Consider the following 25,815-nt stretch of genomic DNA (forward strand, 5'->3'; position numbering starts at 1 on the left):
TTACTTTATAAATCCCATATCAACCAGTTGAACAAAACAAGATAGACATGATACTGCTCTTTTAATTCTTTAAAATAAATAATATAAAAGTGCATCAATTATTCTTGAACTTGCCAAAGTATTTAAAGGGAGAAGGTTACATTATAAACATTCATTTTACGTAAAATTTCGGTGTTAAATCCACTGTTTTATATAGAATTGTTGTATAGTCTATATAGTATTTAATGCAATTAAGTCAGAAGTAACTATACAGAACAATTAAGAGTAAAGGTCTTTGCAAACTGAGTCCGAAATTTTTGCACATTAAAAATTAAATACGACTTCACGTTGTGTCAAACACGTTTACACACTGCCTCCAAAACTGAATTTATACAAATGACCCATTTCAAAATAATTCTCAATAATGTGTGCAGCATCTGAGCCCTTTCCAACAATGACTGTATGATTTTGAGATCATCTTTTTCTTCTGAAGGGTTGGTACTACATGCAATAATTCAATTTTTAAACAAAATTTACACATCATCATCCTGTGCAAAAGTTTTCACCCCCCAATCTCTTAATGTCATAATTGTGTACGAGTCCCTCAGTGTGCATCTCAAATCATAAAGCCAATAATTTGAAGAGACAAATTTTAAATCACCAACTTTTGCAAGTCATTGCACTGTGTGAGTTTGATACGGCATGTGTGCGCGTCTTCCTTCGAGACGCGTTTATAGATTTGTGAAATGGCAGCGCTGGGAGATGTTTAAATTGACATGGAATATGGCAAACACTTTTCTTGTCAACTGCAGAGACGAGCAATTATTACACGAGCCACATATTATGCTGTTCTTTGACTCAGGACTGGATGATTTAACGCTCTGATGTATCGACTCTGTCACTGCGTCTTGTTTGCTAATCATCTGGAATTAATATTTCACCGCAGAATATTGTGGGATCAGCAGTAAATAAACCCACACAGACTTTGGATTTCACATCAAATAATGCGAACGCCGCAGAAGCTCTCCCACTTGTGCAAGTCAAAGGCTATAAATGTCATTAGATAGAAAGATTTATATTTCAGAGAGTCGTGTGACTGGATGAAAGCTTCTGTCTGCTCCATTAGATCACAATCACTTTTTAGCCCACTTTTGCCACAATTATATTTGCCCATCTCTCTTGCATTAAGATTAATTGTTTCACTCATTGTGGAGAAATAATTCACTCAAACCCTTTAATCGCTGATTGCACAACGGCCGTATCTTATAAAGACTGAGTTTTAGATTATAATATTGAAAAGTATTATTGTCATGCCTATAATGCTGGTTGATGAATGACTGAGCGCTACTAACAATGCTTTTAATATATATAATATTTAATTAGATACATTAATTACACACACACATATATATATATATATATATATATATATATATATATATATTGATTAGATATAATCAATCTCAATATCACCCACGTTATATAGATTTACACCCTACTGTATATTGCTATTGTTCGACATGCTCCTTCAGGTTAAGCTGCACTCATTTCCCCACTTTACACAAAGTAAAAGTCTTACTTTATTTTATGTACTTGGTATTTTTGACAAATCTGTTTAGAAAAATGAGATGGAGTCTCCTATCAGTTATTTCTGCACAAGAGGAAAATTTTTGTTTTGGCCCCAAGGCAAAATAACAAAAAAAAGTAGCTATTTTTTAAGCTACAGGTACATGTACATGTTTTTAAAGGAAGTGTCAGGATATTTTGTATTAACTCTAACAATACAAGGCAGTTTTTCAAAAAATATGTTTATTGCAAGAACTTTTATAAGGGTTCATAATTCGCGATATTATTCAGCTATAATGTAACTACACACTGGATTTGTCAGCATCAAACCATATTTTTATTATTATTGTATTATTTTGTATTATTATTTTGTCTAAATCTTATATTTTATTACTTAAGCTTTTTTCAAATTATCTTTGATATTTGTGTTCCTGCATATATTTTCAGTGTTTTTAAGTATAAATGATCCATCCATCATCCATCCATCCATCATCAATCATCCATCCGTCCATCAATCATCCATCCATCCATCAATCAATCATCCATACATTAATCATCCGTCAATCAATCATCCATCCATCAATCACTCATCCATCCATTAATCATCCATCCGTCAATCATCCATCCATCCATCCATCACCAATCATCCATCCATTAATCATCCATCCATCCATCAATCAATCATCCATCCATCAATCATCCATTCATCATCAATCATCCATCCATCCATCAATCATCCATCCATCCATCAAACATCCATCCATCCGTCAATCATCCATCCATTAATCATCCGTCAATCAATCATCCATCCATCCATCCATCATCAATCATCATCCATCCATCCATCCATCAATCATCCATCCATCCATCATCAATCATCCATCCATCCATCAATCATCCATCCATCAATCATCCATCCATCATCAATCATCCATCCATCCATCAATCATCCATCCATCCATCAAACATCCATCCATCAATCAATCATCCATCCATTAATCATCCGTCAATCAATCATCCATCCATCCATCATCAATCATCATCCATCCATCCAACAATCATCCATCTATCAATCATCCATCCATCCATCAATCATCAATCAATCAATCATCCATCCATCATTTAATCTATCCATCAATCCTCCATCTATCCATTAATCTGTCCATCAATCATCCATCCATCAATCATCCCTCCATCTATTAATCATCCATCCATCCATCCGTCCATCTATTAATCCATCCAAAAGATCAATGAACACAGCAACATGATTCCTTCAGTGCAGACTGTAATTAAGGACATTAATAGAATGGAATTGGAATTGATTCTATAGTAATCATTTACATTTACATTTACATTTAGTCATTTAGCAGACGCTTTTATCCAAAGCGACTTACATTTGAGGATTAAACCAAGCGAGTCATCATGGAGAGGCAAAACAACGCAAGAAGTGCTCAGAATACAAAGTTCAAACATTGCTCAGAGTAGCATAAACCAGACAAGCGAAGATTTCAAGAAAAAGGTTTTTTTTTTTTTTTTTTTTTTTTTTTCTCTATGATAAGTGCTCACGGAAGAGATGAGTAATGGTGGCTTGCATATCAAAAATAATCAAGAACATTTTATTTAAATTCAAAATGCATTAAAACAAGAAATAAAGAAAGACAGCTGATCAACATGTTAAACTGGTCTGTAAAACGAGCATAAAATGATAGAAACGATGTGTCTTGGTTATTATTCTGCATTGAGACTGAATGTGATCATGTTTGTTTCCTGCAGCTCCATGTGGGAGCCGGTCGACGGGGTCCGAGGGCACCGTTCTGTCCCCGAACTATCCCCGCAACTACACCGAGGGCCAGTCCTGCGTGTACGAGATCTCGGTGCCAGGAGAGTTCGGTAAGAAACCGTTTTCAACCTGAACACAAATCACCATCAAGGTTACTGATATAAGCTGCTACTGTACTAACATGCATGTGCCACTGTGAAACTAACCCTTTTTCTTTTCATTTCTGAGAACTGCTTTTCCTGTAATTGAATAGGCACAGCAGTCACAAATGAAATGCGCATGTGTGTATGTAACAACGCTTAAAGGATTTCTAAAATCTGAATCTCAGACGGGCTGTTTTGCCAGCAGGATCTCCACTTCTGAAAGGGTTTGTGCTTTGAGTCTCTGGGGTGACTGAGATCATGTGTAGAGCTCAGAGCCTCATATTTTATGCATGTACACATTGCATTTGTTTAGTTTTGCTTGTAACAAGCGGCGTCGACTGTGCACAGCGTCCAGGATCAAACGAAGGAGAATGTTTCAGTGACCTTATATGAACCGGAGAAATTTCTGCTCTCCAGGACGGCTATAGGACTACAGATCTGCAGATACCGCAGACGTGGCCCAAGCAAATGTCACTTTATTGTATTGACCAGCCTGTGAAAGGTTACTTTCTATTAAAACGAGATGAGATGTAATCGAACAAGATGTGACTCAAAAGCTGCTGTAGCTAAAGAACAGAATCAATGATGCGAACTTCATCAAATATATAATAATAATACTGAAGACAATAGAGTCATTATTCAGATCAATTCAGCTCAAGTTCTGTTCTCATCCCATAATGTCAGTGCAGTATGATTATTTTGTAACCATATAATCATATTTTATTGAACCTTAAATTTGTTACTAGTTTTCTCTGCAAAAAAATGGGGAGTGTCAGAAAATAAGGAGGATGCAATAAATGCAAGACAATATGAAGAATTTAATAATTGCAAGAAAATGTGGGAGTTGCAGAAAATATGGGGATGCAATAAATGCATGTTAGTGTTATCACGCATTTTGAACCCCATTTTGGAAAAATTGCACAAAAAAAATACCTGACTATTGCATACTATTGCATTTAATTAATGTTTTTGATTGTTTTGCTCCATATAGCGGAGTTAGATGAAGCTCTCCCCTTGCCTCTCATACTGTAAATTTTGGTTCTGGATCGCATTAAAATTGCATCATCAGTGTCGGTACAGTAACTTACTGTAATTTACTAAAACTTCAGATGCACAGAAAAACTCTCGCGTCTGTTTGCAACTAATGCATTGCAAAAGATGTGCCGAAAAAATGCATCGTTTTTTTAATCTGCAATTATATGTAATGATATTCAGTTGACTTTTGAAGTACTTTCGTATCAGTTTCAAACCTAGCATGAACTGTCTGAGAAAAGTGTAGTGTGAAAGACACACATCCTAACTTTTATTGGAGTAGCCCTTCTTTCATGTCTTTTATCAGTTTCAAACCCTCTTCAGTTTATATTAATGCGTTCTAACTCTACTAAATGGCAAGAGTTTAGAGATGATGCCGTGAGGCGTCTCACTTGATTATGAAAGCGTTCTGATGATTTAACTGTCTATAAGAAGAAAGAATATAAAACACCAACCGCTGAAGGTCTTCTTAAAATATCACATCAAACAGGACTTGAAGTTCTCAACTCTTCAAAAAACTCTCAACTTTTCGAGTTTTCTTCCTCAGATTTAAAATTGAACATGGTCAGACTAGTGACTTTCCCTCCATTGCATTTTTAGTCTCTGACAAGGACTTATTTTGTACTTCTGTACAAATATTTTATGCAAATAATTGGCGAATGACATTCCAAGTTTAAAACTATTTTTCTTTGCTTAAAATTAATTCAAAGAAATGGTAAAAAAAATGTGACTTGTAATGTTACAAAACATATCGGTAACACTTTACATAAAGCCTTTATATAATGCATTGTAAAAGTATTTTTATGCATTAATTATGCCTTGTAATGCACCTTATGGATAACTTCAACCACAGTTATAATATCATTAGAAATTATAATGCATTAAAACACACGACAAACAACGGAAATCTGTGAATATTATAATGCATGTTAACTTTGTTTTATTTATGAAAAGATAGAATGCATTTTAATGTACATTATGAATACCTTTATAATTCATTATACATAAACACTTGGAATAAAATGTTACCAAGATTTGTAATTAAGAAAAAAATAGTTCTTTTGAACTTTCTATTCATCAAAGACTCTTTGAAGCATGTCAGTCTGTAAAGTTCATATTTGCATTTATTTTTCTCATTGACTATCATGTCCAATTATGGAAGTAAAATGTGTTTCATGTCGACTTTAATGACTAAAAGGAAGAAAATAACCACAACTTCAATCAAGGTTTTATTTAGTTAAAAATGCATCCTGTTGGAGATCAATTAGATGTCGGGGCTCAAACTGAGGGATAATTCTGTCTCTGAAAAGAACTGTCAGAAGTATTTATTTCTCATTTAAGCTCGTCAATTATATAGGACCTTTTGAACGGAATAATAAGGCAGTTCTCTGTTTCTATGGCCAGCTTTTAATGTTTAATTATTCTGTCACAAATAATAAATCCGGACATTTTTTAAACAGCATCTGTCTTTTGAAAGGAAAACTGAATTATTCACAGCTGCCAAACGAGCGCCTTAGGCATGAATCGTACGTATTAGACTCCCGCGCGCGTGTTTATAGAAAGTTGTCGACCAACCGTACATTGTGCATCTGAGCAGCACGGAAGAAAATCTGTTCCCGTTGTTCCCGAATCCCTCAGTGTTTCCAGCAAATGAGAAATCTTGGCAGCTTCGTGAGAGCCTCTGCATTAGAGACTCGATTAGATTTATGTAAACTGCAGCAGACAGCTTCGTGTTTTATGCAGAGCTCGGGGTTTTTATGCCAATCACAATGTCTTGGATGTATAGTTGCATTGATCACGCTAATCCCAACTTGCTCCCTGTCAACAGTCCAAATTCACACCCCCTTAAACTGGTGGCATGAGCGCGGGAATCTGGGCCCGAGGACACGTGGCTCTTCGGCACGGGGGTTTGTGTGTGTGTGTGTGTGTGTGTGTGTGTGTGAGGACGTGCCCGCGGGCCAGTGTCGCATCAAACACACCGAATGACTGCAGACACCCACGTGTGTAGCTGTGGATTCTACAAAGCCATCGCTCACACACACACACACACACACACACACGATCACCCGCTTCCATCTCTGAGCGTCGGCTGTAAATGCTTGTTCCACCTTGGCAATCTCCAAAACAGAAAACAAACTGCAGGCAAATGCAATTAACATGAAAGCCAGTGTTGGAGAAGCGAGCCCTGAACGCAGAATCAAACGCCTATTATGCGTTTTTCATTTTACCTTTTCTTTAGTGTGAAATATAGCTGTTCGTGCATGTGACCTGCAAACTCACAAAGAAAAAACTGATGCGTTCAAGTCCTGTCAGAAAGATCGTATTGTACAAATATGAATGTGGGGAAACTATGAACTTTCTTTAAGACCAAAGTTAAAGAGTTGAGGGAGTAAGATAAGAATAAATGCAGGAAAATATTTGGATGCAGAAAATATGGGGTTGCAATAAATGCAAGATAATATGGGAGTGTCAAAAAAATGAGGGATGCAGTAAATTCAAGAACATATGGAGAATTTAATAAATGCACGAACATACGGGGATGCAGAAAATATATGCGATGTAATAAATGCAGAAAATATATGCGATGTAATAAATGCAAGAAAATATGAATGATGTAATAAATGCAAGAAATTATAGGGAGTGTTAAAGATGAAAAAAATTGAAGATGCAGAAAATATGGAGATGCAATAAATGCAAGGCAATATGGAGAATTGAATAAATGCAACAATTTTTTAATTTATTTATAATGTACTGGTTGACCAATCAGAGCGGACTGGGCTTTTTTGAAAAGCTTGGCTTTAAAGAGACAGGAGCTCAAACACAGTTATGTACAGTATGAGAAAAAAACATTTAGATCATGTAAATGTATTGTAGCAGACGCCAAAATACATAAATGAACATAAATTGTTCTCTTTAAACCGATGTGGGTCTGTAGTCAAGACAGGGCCAGAGGAGAATGTAAAGCAGATCCAGAGTTGTTTAAGTGCAAAACTTTTCCTCGATTGTCTCTGGAAAGCCAGACGTCGGTGTGTGTGAACATTGCCTGCGGCTTAGCCTAGCGAGAAACACGCTGGGAAGAAGCGTACTCCTGAGAGATGAGTCACAGAGTTTTAACTGCACCAATACCAGCGCTTTGCTAGCACTAATGTTTGTCGTCGCTGTTGTTCTTAATGTCTGTTGCACCGCCTTGAATAATTGACACGAGTTTGTGTCAGAGCGCCGGGGGTTTATATCCATGTTGTCTGCTAGTGTTTGAAGTTGTTGTGTGTGTTAGCATTGAGGTGTAACATCGGATCTCCCGCGGATCCGGCTCCAGGCCGATTCCTTTTCTTCCCATCATTCTGTCGGCATTAAGGTCTAGTTAGTCTCTGTTGTTGAAGGAGCAGACGCTGTGTGGACCTGATTTTTGACAGGAACCAGGAGAATGTGATGAGCTGTTTTGCTTGAACGGACACATTTATCACAAGAGTGTCAGAAAATATGAGGGATGCAATAAATGCAAGACAATATGGAGAATTTCATAAATGCAAGAAAATATAGGATAAGCAGAACATATGGGGAATGCAATAAATGCAAGAAAATATAGGGAGTGTAAGAAAAAATGACGGATGCAATAAATGCATGACAATATGGTGAATTTAATAAATGCAAGACAATATGGGGATGCAGAAGAAAGTATGGGAGATGCAGAAAATATTGGTATGCAATAAAGGCAAAATAATATGGAGAATTTAATAAATGCAATAAAATATAGGATAAGCATAACATATGGGGAATGCAATAAATGCTAGCAAATATGAATGATGTAATAAATGCAAGAAAATATAGGGAGTTTCAGAAAAAATGAGGGATGCAATAAATGCATGACAATTTGGAGAATTTAATAAATGCAAGAAAATATGGAGGTATCAGTTTCATCTCAAAGATGTTGGCTCATTTTCAAACTTTGGAAAACATGAAAAAATGTGAAATGATAAACACTTCTGAAGCCAGCTACAATAGAAGCTGTTTGTTGGTCCATCAGAGTTCGTCTGAGAAGGAACAATCGCTGATTTCTTTGTGCTCTGGTAAAAGCCCGAAGGCGCTGTTAGATGCGGAGGACATGAACAGACGTTCACCGTTACCCTTCTACATCACAGCCCTGACCTCAGCTGGAAACGTGTCTACTGGATTAGCTGTCCTTGTTGAGATGGGAAGTGGTTGCCTTGCCAACAGCAGTGCCATTTCCTCGACTTAATAAACCATTACCAGTTGAAAAGGCTGAGCTTTCTATTCTGCGCATGAGTTCGGATCATTCTGACTGTTCCTGCGCGACTCTTGTTTAATTGATCAGTCCTCGGGGGAGAGTCGTGTGTGACCTGTGTGTGTGTGTGTGGAGAACTGTTGCTTATCTGACATTGTGTGAGGATCAAACACCACACGCTTCGTGTGTAAAAACAACAGAAGACCCAATTACCCAGCGTCCTTTGTGTCTGTCAGGATTAATCGTGCAATGGATGCATGATATTGATTTACTGACTAATATCCTGTACCTGTATTATAATAAGATCGGCTAAGCTTGCCAAACCGCACACCCGAGAGGGCTTTGGCATCTCGTCCTCTGAAATATTAATTCCAGGAGGTTTTTATTATTGACTGCTGATAATAGAGGCGGTTCAAATAGAGCTGATTGAAGATGAAGCATATAGTTGTAATTAGCGAAAACACTTTGTTTAGTCAATGCCAGTGAGTGAAAATAATTCATGTTTAGCAGTCAGTTATGCTAAGATGGTTATGCTAAGATTTGAACCAATGATATGCTTTAACCCCTTAGCTGTCACCCCCCCCCCCCCCCTTTTATAATTGTCATTTAAATGCACTATACAAACTTAAATAGTTGTAATTCAAGAATGTTTTGGAATACAGACCTAAGTTTGGTCTTGTTTTAAAGAAAATAATCAGCAGGTTATTACTGATGTGAAAGCCCTTCAATAAATTAAAGTATGAAAAAGTTATGGAAGTTATAATTGACAGTAAATCAAATTTACTTTATTAATATTTTTTTAATATAAAATAAATATTTTACAAAATATTTTTTACTATAAAATTACTATAAAATGAAAGCTATATATCTAACCAAGTTGTGTTCCAAATTTCAAGTTGATATCACAAAAATTAAAGTTCCCATGAGATTTTGTTTAGGCGTAGTACCAAAAATAGCCACCGGGTGCCATTGCATTCCATTGAATTTAATTGTATGCAATCTGCTGTAACAAATTCATAAATTTCTATCCAAATATCACTTCTGACACTAAATATGGAACCTTGAGACTCAGACCTTTCTGACAATATGTGTTTTGTCAATATTAGAAAAGGTTTTGATAATAAATTATGAAAGATGATGCCCAAAAGGGGAGGGGCCTAATAAAAAATACCGTTTCTATGGTAACACAACATCCAATTTCAAAAAGGTTTTCACAGGATAAATTCTGAGTTCGTAAGCTTTCAAATGATACCTAATTTATGATAACTACTAAAATATGTGATATAATAATAATAAAAAACAATTATTTATATATATATATATATATATATATATATATATATATATATATATATATAAAATATATATTATACTTTTTAGAGGACTTCTTACTTTACTTTTTAAAATATAATTTTATCTTTTTTTTATTGACAAATACTAGATTATGTTTTATTATGAACTTTTGTAGCATTAAAAACCAAAGTTTCAATTATTAAAAGTGTGTGCGTCGACTTTTTGTGACAAAGGTCCGAAACTCCTCTAATGACGTCGATTTTTTGAGGCGCACTCTTGTCATAAATTCATACATTACTGTTCAAACATAATTTGTAAGAAAAAAACAGCGCTAAAATATCTATTTAGGAGTCTTAGACCTTTCCAACGATATATAGTTTGTCATAATTAGATTAGGATTTAATAGTAATATAGCGAAGTAAAGTTAGATATCCCGTATATGGGATCGTGACAGTTTTAATAATGTTGATTATAGTTGTATTTTGAAGTGCGGATATATCTGATCTCTATGCTCATACTTATTGGAGATGTATTGAAATATTTATAAAAACAAGGGAAAAGGTTGAGTAGAAATATTTCGCATGGGGGAATGCAAGCTATAGTTAAGACTTGTCTCATGAATATTAATTAGTTCCTGGGCACTCCAGGAAGTTCAGTGTCGAGGATCACCAAATTAATATTCATGAGACAAACCATCACCATGTGAATGTGTCACAAACAGTCGAACCCGGCGGGCAATCTGTCACTGTGGCCACTTTACAAAATTAAGATTAATTAATGAATAAAATTAAGATGAATTATAATAATAATTATATTATTATTAATTGTAATTATAATTTATTACATCATCCATATTTTCTTGCATTTATTAAATTCTCCATATTGGCTTGCATTTATTGCATCCTCCATTTTTTATGACATTTATTGCATCACCATATTTTCTGCAACCCAATATTTTCTTGCATTTATTACACAACCCTCCATATTTTCTTTCATTTAATAAATTCTCCTTATTGCCTTACATTTATTGCATCCCTCATTTTTTTCTGACACTCCCCACATTTTCTTGCGTTTATTACATCCACCATATTTTCTTGAATGTATTGCATTGCCCATATTTTCTAGCATTTATTGCATCTCCCATATTTTCTGACACTGTTCATAATTTTTGGCCAAAAATTATGTCGACAAAATGTTTCATGATTCATTGCATTATTATCGCGAATAAAACAATCAACTGCAAGCACAACTACACGATATGCTTACAAAAACTTTCACAAAATCTTTATCAATCACTTTTGGCCACTACTGTACATGTATGTAATTTTGAGCTATTTTAACAGGAAAACAAGACAAAAACACTGATTTAAAAATGATGTTTGGTAATGAACCTTCAGTATAAGATTTCAGAAAGTCCCAGTGTTGTGTGGCTGTATTATTGCGTTATCTCTGCTTCACCTCCTCAGGTGAACTTCATATGTTGCTGAAATTGTGTTCTGCTGCTTTCAAACGAAACAAATGTGCAACTACCGTCCCTCATCCAATTACAGGAAATACATTTCCTTCAAATGCCTGAAAGTAAAAAAAAAGAGCGAGAGTGATTGTGAATTATTCATAGGAAATGGCAAACATATGGCTGTGTTTTTCTCACCTTTTCTACCGGTGTTTTGTCATCTGTCTAATGCACGCCGATGGCCTGAAGGCAGACTGTGTTCTGAGGCCTTCGGGCGAAACACATTCACTTACTCTCTTTACAGTTCCTCTATTGACAACTCCACTGGTTTATAGCTTTATTTGGAGTTGCGATATTAATTTATGGCATTTCCCTGCAGAAGTTTGAGTCTCTTGTTAGGGCTTTTGTGCGGTGACTTTAGTAGGGTTGGTTATTACTGAATTCAATAAGTGATGATTGTGTTGGGAACACTGCTATAAGGGGGACAGAAATATGAGCTATAATGTTGAAGATGTCATATACTCTAGGTTTTATTAGCTCTAGGAGTGCTTGTTTCACACGAGGTCCCTTTGAAAGCCACTATGGGAGAACGCCGTTTCTGTTAACCAGAGGAAAGACGCTTCATAAAGGAGATGTTTGGGAAATGTTTGGAATATATCAATTGTTTCTGATTCTAGATAGATGGATGGATGGATGGATGGATGGGATAGATAGATAGATAGATAGATAGATAGATAGATAGATAGATAGATAGATAGATAGATAGATAGATAGATAGATAGATAGATAGATAGATAGATAGATAGATAGATAGATAGATAGATAGATATATGGATGGATGGATGGATGGATGGATGGATGGATGGATAGATATTGTATGTTGATGCTTGGATGATAGATAAGTATTTGCTTACATTTTCATCCTATAAAAGAGCAGAATCTCAGGAAAAACTTCCTCTGGGAGTGACGCCGAATGAGGAAAGATTTCTATAGATGCTGTACGGACCCTCAGAGATATGAACACACTGTACTCAAACACACTGTACTCAAACACACTGTACTCAAACACACTGTACTCAAACACACTGTACTCAAACACACTGTACTCAAACACACTGTACTCAAACACACTGTAGTCAGATCTTACACACCATAGACAGTGACACAGCAGTCAGTGTTTATAGTTAGTGTCTGTTTTAAAGACTCCTTTCTTCTTCTGTCAATACAATGTCTTCTCTCTCTCACTACAGTTCTCTTCGGCCAGTTTCTGTTCTTCCAGACGAGCTCTAATGATGTGGTTGAGATCTTCGACGGGCCCTCGACCGAGTCTGCGCTCCTCAGCTCCAGCTACGGCTCTCACTCAGGTAAAGGCTTTGTTTACCGCGGTACACCAACTAAAGGCTCGTCTGACATTAAACTACGCTGTCAGATCTCGTTCCTGCTGTGTGTCGATGTTAATGTGCTTCTGACACGCAGTCGGGCTGCAGCGTTTATACCAGGGTTATTATCATTAACTAAAACTACAACTTGAAATAAAGTAAAATATGAGTTGACTTAAAAAAACATCTCAGGTCACGACAGTAACACTAGTTCCCTGAGAAGTGAACGAGACGCTGCGTTGATGACACTTTGGGAACGCCCCGCGTGATTGCGTCTGATGCGGATGTGTCAACTAGCCCAATGGCGAGAGTGAACGTCACGAGCGGGAAAGAATAAAATGACATCCGGTCTGAACGGCGTTAGCTTTATAGGGGTCATGACATGAGAAACCAAATTTGCCTTGATCTTTTGGTATATAAGAGGTCTTTTTACCATTAAAACTTCCTGCAAGTTTCATAGATTAAGATGTCCTTAATCTATGAAATGTCCTCCCCATTATAAACGAACATTTATTTAATCAAGCTCTAAATACAGCTTGTTGTGGATCCATGGTATGAAGTGACGATCCAGTACGAAGTGACGTACCAGTCGTTTGCATATGACCACCTCAAGCGCAAGATAACTACGCCTGATTTCGCATCATCGCATCGCTTTCGCGTGCACATGTGTTCAGTCGACGTGCAGCGAGCATAGACAGTAAACGCAGCGGGTGGGTCTATTTACAAGAAGTTTGCAATGCCACGCAGATGTGCTGTTCCTGGCTGAGGACAAACAAAACCCTTTAATTTAGCCAAAGCAAGTCGATCACAGGGATGTAGGACGTACATCAATGCGCTGCATCGCGCTGCATCAATGACGCTTTGGGAACGAGAATGTCCGAACGCCATACGGCCGGTCTCGTTCATGCTGTGGTTACGACCTGAGAACTCTTGACCCAGGGGCATTCACGTTCAAGTCATAAAACCTGACAAAAACGTGCAAAAAAAAGGAAGCGTCGCAAACCTTTTGAAGGGATAGAGCCTTGGAGACCGCCATTTTCCTCATAGAATGGGCTCTAATGGCCAACGGTGAAGTCTTGCCCGAAACCTCATAAGCGAGGGAGATAGCCTCAACTATCCACTTGCTAACAGTGTGCATGAATGCTGGAAGACCCAAAGCAGACTGACAGTTGATCAGGCTTTCTCCACAGGGCAGCTCTGTGGACATACAGTGCTTAGCATAAGTGAACACGCTCATGCTAAAGTTGACTAAAAAGAGGAATAAAAAAATCATCTTTTTGAAATTGATCTTAATGCCTTAACTTAAAAAATGAGGAAAAATCCAACTTTTAAGGACACCAATTTTCTTTGTGAATGAATAATGTATCGTAAATAAATAAATGTTCTTAGTTAACATACAGGTTGCGTAAGTCAGGACACCCCTATGTTGAATTCCCACAATACAAAGAAAATTGGCGTCCTTAAAGGTTGGATTTTTCCTCATTTTTTAAATTAAGGCTTTAAGATCAATTTCCAAATTCCAAAAATCCCAAAGATTATTTTTTATTCCTCTTTTCAGTCAACTTTAGCTTGGGTGTGTTCACTTATGCTAAGTACTGTAGGTGTCTGGTGCTCTGACTGGACAGATGAGGTTACATTGTTCCTGGTCTTGATCTTTGAAAGGAGGAGGACGGAACGCCTGCAGAACGATAGGCCGCTAGTACGTTAGTAGGAACTTTCAGAACATATCTTCGCTTAGGATAGAGGAAAGCTTTGACCATCCCGGGTGCAAATTCCAGGCACGAGATACCGATAAGGCCTGAAGATCTCCTACTCTTTTTAGTGAGGAAATGGCTCGAAGGAACACAGTTTTGAGGGTCAGAAACTTTTCTGAGACCGAATCAAGAGGCTCGTGAGAGAAGCATCTGTCGAGAGCGAGACTCGATACAAAGACCTGGGATAGGAACCAAGGCTTCCTCCATATAACCAAGGCGTGGAGACACCGCCGCATGATCTTGATCATACGAAGTGGGTTATAATAATATAATATAATATTGTAATATAATATATTTGAATGAAATTTATTTTATTTTAGGTTTTACAAGATTACTAAAGAATTGGTAAACTATTAATAGTGTTTATTATTTATTTATGTTTAAATCATCCTATATGTGTTACATTTTTTATGTTTTTTTAATATTTGAATATAAAATATAAATTGTATGAATATATTTTAATAAATGCATTAATAATAACAAAATAAAGAGATTTAATTAAAATACTGTGTTGCATATTATTTGTGTGAATTTGAATGCTCAGATTATTAGTGAATTATTAGATAATCTCATTAGTTTCCTAGCAACATGTTAGTGCAATGCTATTAAATTTATGAAAGTTAAACTTTTCGCTCAAATTTCTATGCTGACACTGTATACAATATAATTAGTAACAATGCATGTTGTATTAAAATAGTAAAGGATGCAACACACATTTCCACTCCTATTCTCACCCTGTGGACGGCTCTTGTTGGTGATCTGAAGACACATCATTTCTTTAACCCTGTTGATGTGGCACACATACTGATGATCTCGTTTATGCCGATGTTGTAGACAGATAAGAGCTGTTTTTCTTTCCCTCACCTCCTCAAATTTCTCATTTCATAGGAGAGCCATTGCCGCTGAGCTCTGCCAATGAAATCACCATCAGGTTCAAAACCGAGGGACCCAATACAGCTAAAGGTTTTCATTTCGTGTATCAAGGTGTGTATTTCTCAACTGCTCTGTAGTGAACTTACATTACGGCTGTTGGAAAAGAATACTTACATTCTACTCATGCTATTTTGCAGTATACACTAGGGGTTTAACAATATATCGTGTCACAATATATCGCAATACAAAAATGCAACAATGTGTATCGTGGATAGTGACAAAATGTATTGTGTATAGTTCACCCAAAAAAACATACTGTGTGAGAACTGAGAGGTTTTCAGAGTTTAGTGTCAGTACTACATTAAACTACTATATAATGTTGAATATAATGTATAATAATGCAATGGGTCCTCATAAAGGCAAATATCTTATGTTACAAGTAAAAAGTGGCCTACATTATTTTAAATATATCTAGTCAGTGACCGAGTGCAGGAATATTGATCTAAAACAATTCTGTTTTCAGCTTCAGAATCATGAATATTTATATTCTGGCGTCTCTATTGTCCTGTGTATTGGGTTTCCAGCACCAAGTCCAAGACTATTGATTTACACCCCAATGCAATACCAAATTTAGCATTTTAATCAACAGTACATTTTTTGTTAACCTTTGATCATGTCTTGGAGTATTACAATAATATCGTATCGTGAGTTCAGTATCGTGATATGTATCGAATCACCCCTACTATACACTGATGTAAGAGTTATTTACTCCAAACTTTTGAACTGTATAGTGTATTTTTGTTATGCAGATTTATAAAAATCAAATGTTTTTCCTCTTCCATGTTCGCAGCTGTTCCACGGACCAGTGCTTCCCAGTGCAGCTCCATGCCCGAGCCTCGCTATGGGAAGCGCATTGGGAATGACTTTGGATTGGGCACATTTGTGCTGTTCGAGTGTAACCCAGGCTACTCTCTCCACGGTGCCAGTGCCATCAGGTGTGAGGCCGTGCCCAACTCTCTGGCCCAGTGGAACGGCACTGTGCCAACATGTGTGGGTATGTACATACACTCCCACACGTCTGTGTGCTCAATACTGCTCAAAACTGCTCATTGCTGCCCAATACTGCCCACTACTGCACAATACTGCCCAATACTGCACAATACTGCTCAATACTGCTCAAAACTGCTCAATACTGCCCAATACTGCTCAATACTGCTCAATACTGCTCAATACTGCCCAATACTGCTCAATACTGCTCAAAACTGCTCATTGCTGCCTAATACTGCCCAATACTGCTCAATACTGCCCAATACTGCCCAATACTGCTCAATACTGCTCAATACTGCCCAATACTGCCCAATACTGCCCAATACTGCCCAATACTGCCCAATACTGCTCAATACTGCCCAATACTGCTCAATACTGCTCAATACTGCTCAATACTGCCCAATACTGCCCAATACTGCCCAATACTGCCCAATACTGCTCAATACTGCTCAATACTGCTCAATACCGCCCAATACTGCCCAATACTGCCCAATACTGCCCAATACTGCTCAATACTGCTCAATACTGCCCAATACTGCTCAATACTGCTCAATACTGCTCAATACTGCTCAAAACTGCTCATTGCTGCCTAATACTGCCCAATACTGCTCAATACTGCTCAATACCGCCCAATACCGCTCAATATTGCTCAATACTGCTCAATACTGCCCAATACTGCTCAATACTGCCCAATACTGCTCAATACTGCTCAATACTGCTCAATACAGCCCAATACTGCCCAATACTGCTCAATACTGCCCAATACTGCCCAATACTGCCCAATACTGCTCAATACTGCTCAATACTGCTCAATACCGCCCAATACAGCCCAATATTGCTCAATACTGCTCAATACTGCCCAATACTGCTCAATACTGCCCAATACTGCTCAATACTGTCCAATACTGCTCAATACTGCCCAATACTGCCCAATACTGCCCAATACTCCTCAATACTGCTCAATACTGCCCAATACTGCCCAATACTGCTCAATACTGCTCAATACTGCCCAATACTGCCCAATACTGCTCAATACTGCTCAATACTGCCCAATACTGCTCAATACTGCCCAATACTGCTCAATACTGCCCAATACTGCCCAATACTGCTCAATACTGCCCAATACTGCCCAATACTCCTCAATACTGCCCAATACTGCTCAATACTGCTCAATACTGCCCAATATTGCTCAATACTGCCCAATACTGCCCAATACTGCTCAATACTGCCCAATACTGCTCAATACTGCTCAATACTGCCCAATACTGCTCAATACTGCCCAATACTGCCCAATACTACTCAATACTGCTCAATACTGCTCAATACTGCCCAATACTGCTCAATACTGCTCAATACTGCCCACTACTGCTCAATACTGCTCAATACTGCCCAATACTGCCCAATACTGCTCAATACTGCTCAATACTGCCCAATACTGCTCAATACCTCCCAATACTGCCCAATACTGCCCACTACTGCTCAATACTGCTCAATACTGCTCAATACTGCCCAATACTGCTCAATACTGCCCAATACTGCCCAATACTGCTCAATACTGCTCAATACTGCTCAATACTGCCCAATACTGCCCAATACTGCCCAATACTGCTCAATACTGCCCAATACTGCTCAATACTACTCAATACTACTCAATACTGCCCAATACTGCCCAATACTGCTCAATACTGCCCAATACTGCTCAATACTGCTCAATACTGCACAATACTGCCCAATACTGCCCAATGCTGCTCAGTACTGCTCAATACTGCCCAATACTGCTCAATACCTCCCAATACTGCTCAATACTGCTCAATACTGCCCAATACTGCCCAATACTGCTCAATACTGCCCAATACTGCCCAATACTGCCCAATACTGCTCAATACTGCCCAATACTGCTCAATACTGCTCAATACTGCCCAATACTGTCCAATACTGCCCAATACTGCCCAATACTGCCCAATACTGCTCAATACTGCCCAATATTGCCCAATACTGCTCAATACTGCCCAATACTGCCCACTACTGCCCAATACCCAATACTGCCCAATACTACCCAATACTGCTCAATACTGCCCAATACTGCCCAATACTGCTCAATACTGCCCACTACTGCCCAATACCCAATACTGCTCAATACTGCCCAATACTGCCCAATACTGCCCAATACTGCCCAATACTGCTCAATACTGTCCAATACTGCCCCTTGCTGCTGGGGAGGAACGTCAGATAATGCCAAGCTGCGATTGAGACTCTGTTCCCAAACATAGTGAGCTTCCCTTGGTAGACAGCATTTTTATCAAGCACATTGATAAAAAAGAAATTATAAAAAACATATTTTTTATTTTTTATGTAAAAAAAAAACTCTTTTGGGCTTCAAAAATGCTCTTCACAAACACTTCAAGTGACGTTACTCACACTACGCCCATTTTTTTTTTTTACAGCCTATTGTTTCAAAACATAGTGAGCTGCCCTTGTTAGGCAGCATTTTTATATAAGTGTCGTCGCTGTTTGGAGGAAACCTTGAATCTCCATATTTAATTTTTTTTTTTCATAAATCAAAACTATTGGTCACCCTTTGCGTCTGTCTGTGGGTTTGCATATCTGGTGCTCAAAAATGACAGAATTATAATATTGATATTTTAATTTTTAGTCTATGAAATGAATATACTATATTTTAGTTTGATAATGTTTTTTATTTAATATTTAGCATGTTTAGGGGATTCTTTTATTCTAAATTATATTTACACTGTATTTATTCATCCAAACGTCAGCTAATGCCAAGCTGCGATGGAGACTCAGTTCCCAAACATAGTGAGCTGCCCTTGTTAGGCAGGATTTTTATCAAGCACATTGATAATTGTTATTGTTATGTTATATTTTTTATGCACATTTTATTTGTATTACTTCTGGTCTCTCTCTTGAAACCAACACGGAAGTGATTTAAACTGCAATTCATTGAGTGGCCACTAGAGACAGGCTGCAGAAGAGAGTCAATCCCATAAACCCCCATGTTTAAAATGCCCAACATTACAGCAGAAAAAAAACATGTTTACAGCCTGGCACAAAAAGTGTTTTTGGTCTATATAGCTAATTTTGCCCTTCATGACGACTGTGAGGGGTGGATTTTTTTTTATAACTCATCCGTTTAAATTATATTAAGCCTTAAAGTTCTGCAGAATGAAGGGCGTGGCCACTTGAGTGACAGGTGGATTTCCGCTGATGTCACTGCTAGCCGTTTGTCTGCTGTCTGTTAGCGTCACGTCACCTCAGCTAATCCGATCCTAAAACATAGTGAATTTCATTGGATCCTTAAACTGTCAATCAAACCTCATAACTCCTCCCTCCTCTATCATGAGTGAAGAGCCATGCATGTATCTGCTTGTTTGCAATGCAATGGTAAATTAAGAACTGGTTCTTTGAATTAGTGCAGCGTTTCCTTTACCCAAAAAACACTATAAGGCTAATGTTTCAGTGGAGAAGAGAGTCTTAGTCTAGCATTTCGTTGAATCACAGACAAAATTGGCTTAAATAACCAAAGCACTTCATCGTTAATAACAATGAGATTTTGGTCAAATCATAGAAAAACTGAGCACCCACATAGCTATTATACACTTTATAAGCTGGAAGTTGATGAAATATATGTATATATATATATATACATACATATATATGGAATGTTTTTTTCCATCTCCTGAAAAGTAGTGTTTTTGGACATACAACGAAACCCGACAGTGACAATATGATTAATTTTATTATATATATATATATATATATTATATTATATATAAATAATACAATATAATTTAATTTCATTTAATACAGTTTAATATAATCTAATTTCAATGAAATGTCTTTTATTTTAGATCTTACTAATTACTAAAGTTATACTTAAATTACTAATTAATTTAAGATGAATATTCATACAAAAAATAAAAATATTATATTACATTATATTAATAATTGTAATAAATAGGTTCAAAATAAATAAACTATTTTACCCATTATTTGTATGTGTGCTGTGAATTTGCAATGCTTAAATGATGAATGAATCAGTAGTTTGCGTATAGCAACATGCTAATGCTAAACTCTATTGAGATCAATAGTGAGTTGTGCTTGACATGATCAGCACTGTTCGTGTTACGAGTTTCTGTCTTCGTAAAGCGTTCCAGATCACTCGTCCTGACGAGTCTCTCGCTGTGTTGTGGAACAGAGCCGGGAGATTCGAGAGGGTTTTATTAAAAATAAATGTGCTGGGAGCTAATGGATACAGGAGCGTTCACACAGAGTGGAAAAAGCCCCATGAAACGCAATTTCAAGTAAATGCGAATCTCGGGTAAATCTCGTGATGCGAGTTGACAGAATACTTTCCTTCTCACTGTGTCCTCGTGCAATTTAATAGAAACACTCCTAGAGAGAATCAACAGGCGCTAGAAGCAAAGCTCACGAACCAGACCATGCGCCGACACTTTCTGAGCTCGCGCTATAGAACAAGTAGTTCGGTATTACATATTATTTTTCCCCTGGTGTCTTTTCATCATCATTTTTCACCTTCACTCATTGATCCCTGGGAATAAGGTTGTTTTTTTCCATGCTGTACCTTTTCAGATTTCTATGTAAAAGAGTTCTTCACATGTTAAATTAGCATCAGGACTTTCGTTATCAGGGGGTTTTAGGTGTAGCTCACCTTTATCACTCTGCCTCATATTCATAAGCAATATTAATAAGCAATTTGATGTATCATTTTCAAAAGAAAGTGTGATTGGTGCTTGCCGTGGCCCCGGGGTCTGTTTATTGTCTTTAATTTATTTATAAAGGACCTTTAAGGACCAAAGCTAGTCAGTTTCCAATAAAACGTATTTTAAGACTTTTAAAAGAGTGCAGGGTGTCCGTGGCTCCTTAAAAAGTCTTAAATTAGATTTAAAAAATTTAAGGCCATAAAAAGTCTTAAAAAGTCTTATTTTTGCTTATGAAAGGTCTTAAATTTTAGATGGCAATTTGACTTAGACATATCTGAATGTTTTCCAAAGTAAAACTATCTAATTAACATACTTTTTTATTTATTATTCGTTCTTTGTGGATTTGCTTGTTCACGTGACATTTCGCGTCACATTCGTGCCAGCATCACGTCTGTCTCCTGCACGCGAAACAGCAGGAGAGAAGGAGCAGAAAGCTGGTTAATTTCAGTTCAATTATAAGTTCATTCTTTATGTGTGTAGTGGTGTGCGATGTGTATTGTCTATTATGATATTGTAATCATTGTTTTACTTTAACTATGTACGAGATATCGCATTGTCTCTCATGCTTGCTTTCACTGCGTGATGTGTCAGTGCAGTTATTGGTATTTTCCCTAATAGACGTATAAAGTTTTTGTATTTTATCATATGTTGTTATCATACAATATTACAATATTACATCAGCAAGAGGGCTGTTTTCCCGTCCACAATAGCAAATATGATATTTATTTTATATAACAGTTAACTACTTACATTAACATTGTGAGTTACATTTTATAAACAATATTGTCAATATTGTTTGTTTTCCCTTTATTTCGCTGACGAGAATTTCAAAATGTATATATATATATATCGTATATATATCTTCGTGAGTCAGCTGTCAACAACAGGCCTAAACCAGCCATGGTACCAGTACACAAACACAATATAAATATCATCTAATTATCAACAAAACTTTGAAAATATTGAGACATATTTTTGTCAATATTGCGCACCCCTAATGTAAGGTATTAATTTTGATTTCTTCAGGTCTTAAAAAGCCTTAAATTTGACTTTAAAAAGTGTGCAGATACCCTGAGAGTGGGTTCAGTGCAAAAATACTATTCACCTTCGTGATTGTTATTAATTATAATTTGTATTGACTCATCTAAAATAAATATTGTTTTATTTTATTATATTATATTGTCATATTATTATAATTAATGCTAATTAAGTCGGAAATTAAATCATTCATCTAAATTAGGCTGATAATAATTTGCACTTTTAATTTAGTTACTGTTTACTCATCTAAAACAAAAAATAAATAAAAGTTAATAAATTTGATCAATATGTTATATTATCAATAGTACTAATTAATTCTGCAATTATACTACATTACTAATAATAACAATTAATTATGCAATTAGAGTATTCATTTAAATTAGAGAGTCATTTTAATTTATTTAGTATTTACTCATCTAAGAAAAACATATATTATATTATAATAAATGTTAATTAAGTTGGCAAATAAAGCATTCTTCTAAAATAGGGTGACAGCACTAATTTTCCGTTTTAATTTATTTCGTAATTTCCGTGATTTCTTCTCTTTCATTTATTTATAAAGCACCTTTAAGCACCAAAGCTAGTCCAATAAAATGTCATTTAAGACTTTTAAAAGAGTGTGTTCAGTGCGGTGTGAGACTTAAAACCCGATTGAAATGTTTCGAAAATACTATTCGCCTTCGTGATTGTTAGTAATCACAAGCACCACTGATTAAAAGTGTCAAGTTTTGCATTTGTAAATTCGTTCTGGAAATAAGCAACAGAAAGGAGCGAGTCTTCTCATGCGCTGATGCTGTAAGTTGTAAATCTCCCGCCGTACCTCTGACAGGAACAGCGGTTATCATCGATTACTTCTGCCACAGGGAAAAGCCTCAGTGAATCAGCACGAGTTTTATATTCAGTTTCAGTGTGTGTGTGGAAGAGCGTTTTCTGCACAGGTGCTGCACGATCATTTGCCCTTTTAATTAGATTATAGAAAATTAGATACAATTTATTACATTTTCATTTGTTTTTATTTTAGATGAGCAAATATCACTATATAATATTACCAATAATACTTATTAATTCTGCAATTATACTTCATTACTAATAATAACAATTAATTATACAATTAGAGCATTAATTTAAAGTGTCATTTTAATTTATTTAGTATTTACTGATCTAAGATATTATATTATAAATGCTATTAATAGATATTATAAATACTAATTAAGTCAGCAAATAAAGCATTCTTCTAAATTTGGGTGACAGCATTAATTTGCCATTTTAATTTGAATGCAGTGATTTTGCATATATATGCGCTACACGTCCTTGTGGTCTTCATTACTGAAAATTAGGCTTACAAACATAAATGCATCTAGTGCAATAAATCCTTTTCTTAATTAGAAACATTCAGTATCAAAAGCATCAAGATGTATTTATTTTAGAATAAATGTTGTCGCTTTAAGCATGCATTTGACAAAATATGACAAGATAAAACCATTTTCCAGTTAGTGTGAGTTTAAGAAAACAGCTGAATGTAATGCAACGTCTTACAGCATATGCTTAAAACAAGATAAAACAATTTTGCATTTAGGGTTAAGAATAAGAAAGTTTTATATAAGAAAGCAGGAGTTGTATATTCCGTTTTCAGTGTGTGTAAGAGCTTGTTTTCTGCACAGGTGCTGCAGGATCATGTGTTTATTCACCTTTATCACTCTGTCGTATCATCTATAATAATTCCTAAAATAACGTGTATCCACATTGTGTCAGCAGCTGAAGTCGTGGCCTAGTGTTTCTAAAGTTCAATTTCAGACGTGTCGGATCCCAGTCCGCCTCCATCCCGAGGGATTTCACGTCTCAGCTCCTGTTAGGGATAATAATGCGCAAGATCTATTTTGACACACATCTGCTGACAGCTGTCAATCACACACACACACCCACACACACACACACACAGGTGCCGGATTGAGTTCATCATTTGAGCATTAAAGCATCTAACTATAGCAGTGTTTGTGCAGTGTTGGTGATAGAGCGCTGATGTTCACACAGCTGGACAAAAAACAGATAAAACCACATCGAGCTACTTAACCTGGGAAAATATCATTATATAACAATCAGATGAATACTAATTCATTTTGTTATCATTGATCTAAGTTTATTTGCCAATTTAATATTATATTTAGTATTTACTCATCTAAAATAAAACATCATGAATTGTAATAAAATATAATATAAATTAATTCTGCAATTAGAGCCATTTTCTATTTAATAATTTGTATTTACTCATCTCAAATAAATTATATGATATTATATTATATTATAATTAATGTTAATTAAGTCGGAAATTAAAGCATTAAACTAAATTAGAGTGACAGCAATAATTTGCACTTTATGAATTTATTTAATATTTAATTATCTAAAATAAAAATAAATCTAAAGTTAATACATTTCCTTAATATATTATATTACCAATAATATAAAGTAATTCTGCAATTAGAGCATTATTTTAAATTAGAGCCCAATTTTAATTTATTTAGTATTTACTCATCTAAAATAAAATAAAACTATATATTATATTATATTATATTATATTATATTATATTATATAAATGCTAATTAAGTCTCCAAATAAAGCATTCTTCTAAATTAGGGTGACAGCATTAATTTACCATTTTAATTTCTTTAATATTTTCTCATCTAAAATAAAAAATAATTAAAATTCAGTAAATTGTATCAGTATATTATATTAACAAGAATACTAATTAATTCTCCAATCTGTGCATTTATGTAAATTAGGGTGACAGGATTAGTTTGCTATTTCAATTTATTTTTTGTATTTACTCATTAAAAATCAAAAATAAATATACTACATTACCAAAAATAACAATTCATTCTGCAAATAGAGCAATACTGTAAATCACGGTGACAGCATTACTTTGCTATTTTAATTTAATATTAACATAATATTGCAGCTTGTAGTAAATAAACTTTATGCATCAGTCCAAACTCAGAAACCACAAGGACAAAAACATCAAGTGAAATCTAGACACACCGTAAACGTCCAGCCTCGTCGTTAATGAGGCGGATTAATCGCAAACCAAACGACACCCTTATAATACCAGCCGTGATCACGTGTAACATGATCTTACAGCAACATGTGTGTAACTCTATTTACGGTAGCGACTCTTCACGTTCCATTCATTCACATGAAATTGCTCTTTGCCCCCGAGCGACTCGCTCGTCGTCTCTCGAGCGCCGGCTGCTAATGAAGACATTAGCGTTAGCTGGAAAGCTTCTTGATTATAGCGGGGGCGAGAGAGCGCGGGGGTAAATTCACCTGTGGAATATAGATGATCCGAGTGGAAGTCAACTGAATAATTGCCTTGAATTAACATGTCAAATGATCTTCCAGGCATCAGAAGCGAGAGTAAAGAACACTGAAAAAAAATTACTTGTAGGATTTACTTGATGAAATGGAAACATTTTTTCTAAGTACATTTTAAGTACACTCTAA

The 25,815-nt window shown here is 36.0% G+C and overlaps 1 protein-coding gene across 1 annotated transcript in view; it reads left to right on the forward strand.

Annotated features, from left to right (window-relative positions):
- The window catches only part of LOC143741306 (CUB and sushi domain-containing protein 3-like), a 323,702-nt gene that overhangs the window by 199,481 nt on the left and 98,406 nt on the right, over positions 1-25,815 (forward strand). The window contains exons 31-34 of the mRNA XM_077233739.1: positions 3,319-3,435; positions 12,740-12,853; positions 15,511-15,606; positions 16,346-16,549. Coding sequence (XP_077089854.1) covers positions 3,319-3,435; positions 12,740-12,853; positions 15,511-15,606; positions 16,346-16,549 — 531 coding nt within the window. The remainder of the gene's footprint in view (positions 1-3,318; positions 3,436-12,739; positions 12,854-15,510; positions 15,607-16,345; positions 16,550-25,815) is intronic.

The sequence above is a fragment of the Siphateles boraxobius genome, unplaced genomic scaffold (genome assembly GCF_051911475.1).
Source record: "Siphateles boraxobius isolate OS27281-9 unplaced genomic scaffold, OSU_SipBor_1 186, whole genome shotgun sequence".
Classification (NCBI taxonomy): Eukaryota; Metazoa; Chordata; class Actinopteri; order Cypriniformes; family Leuciscidae; genus Siphateles; species Siphateles boraxobius.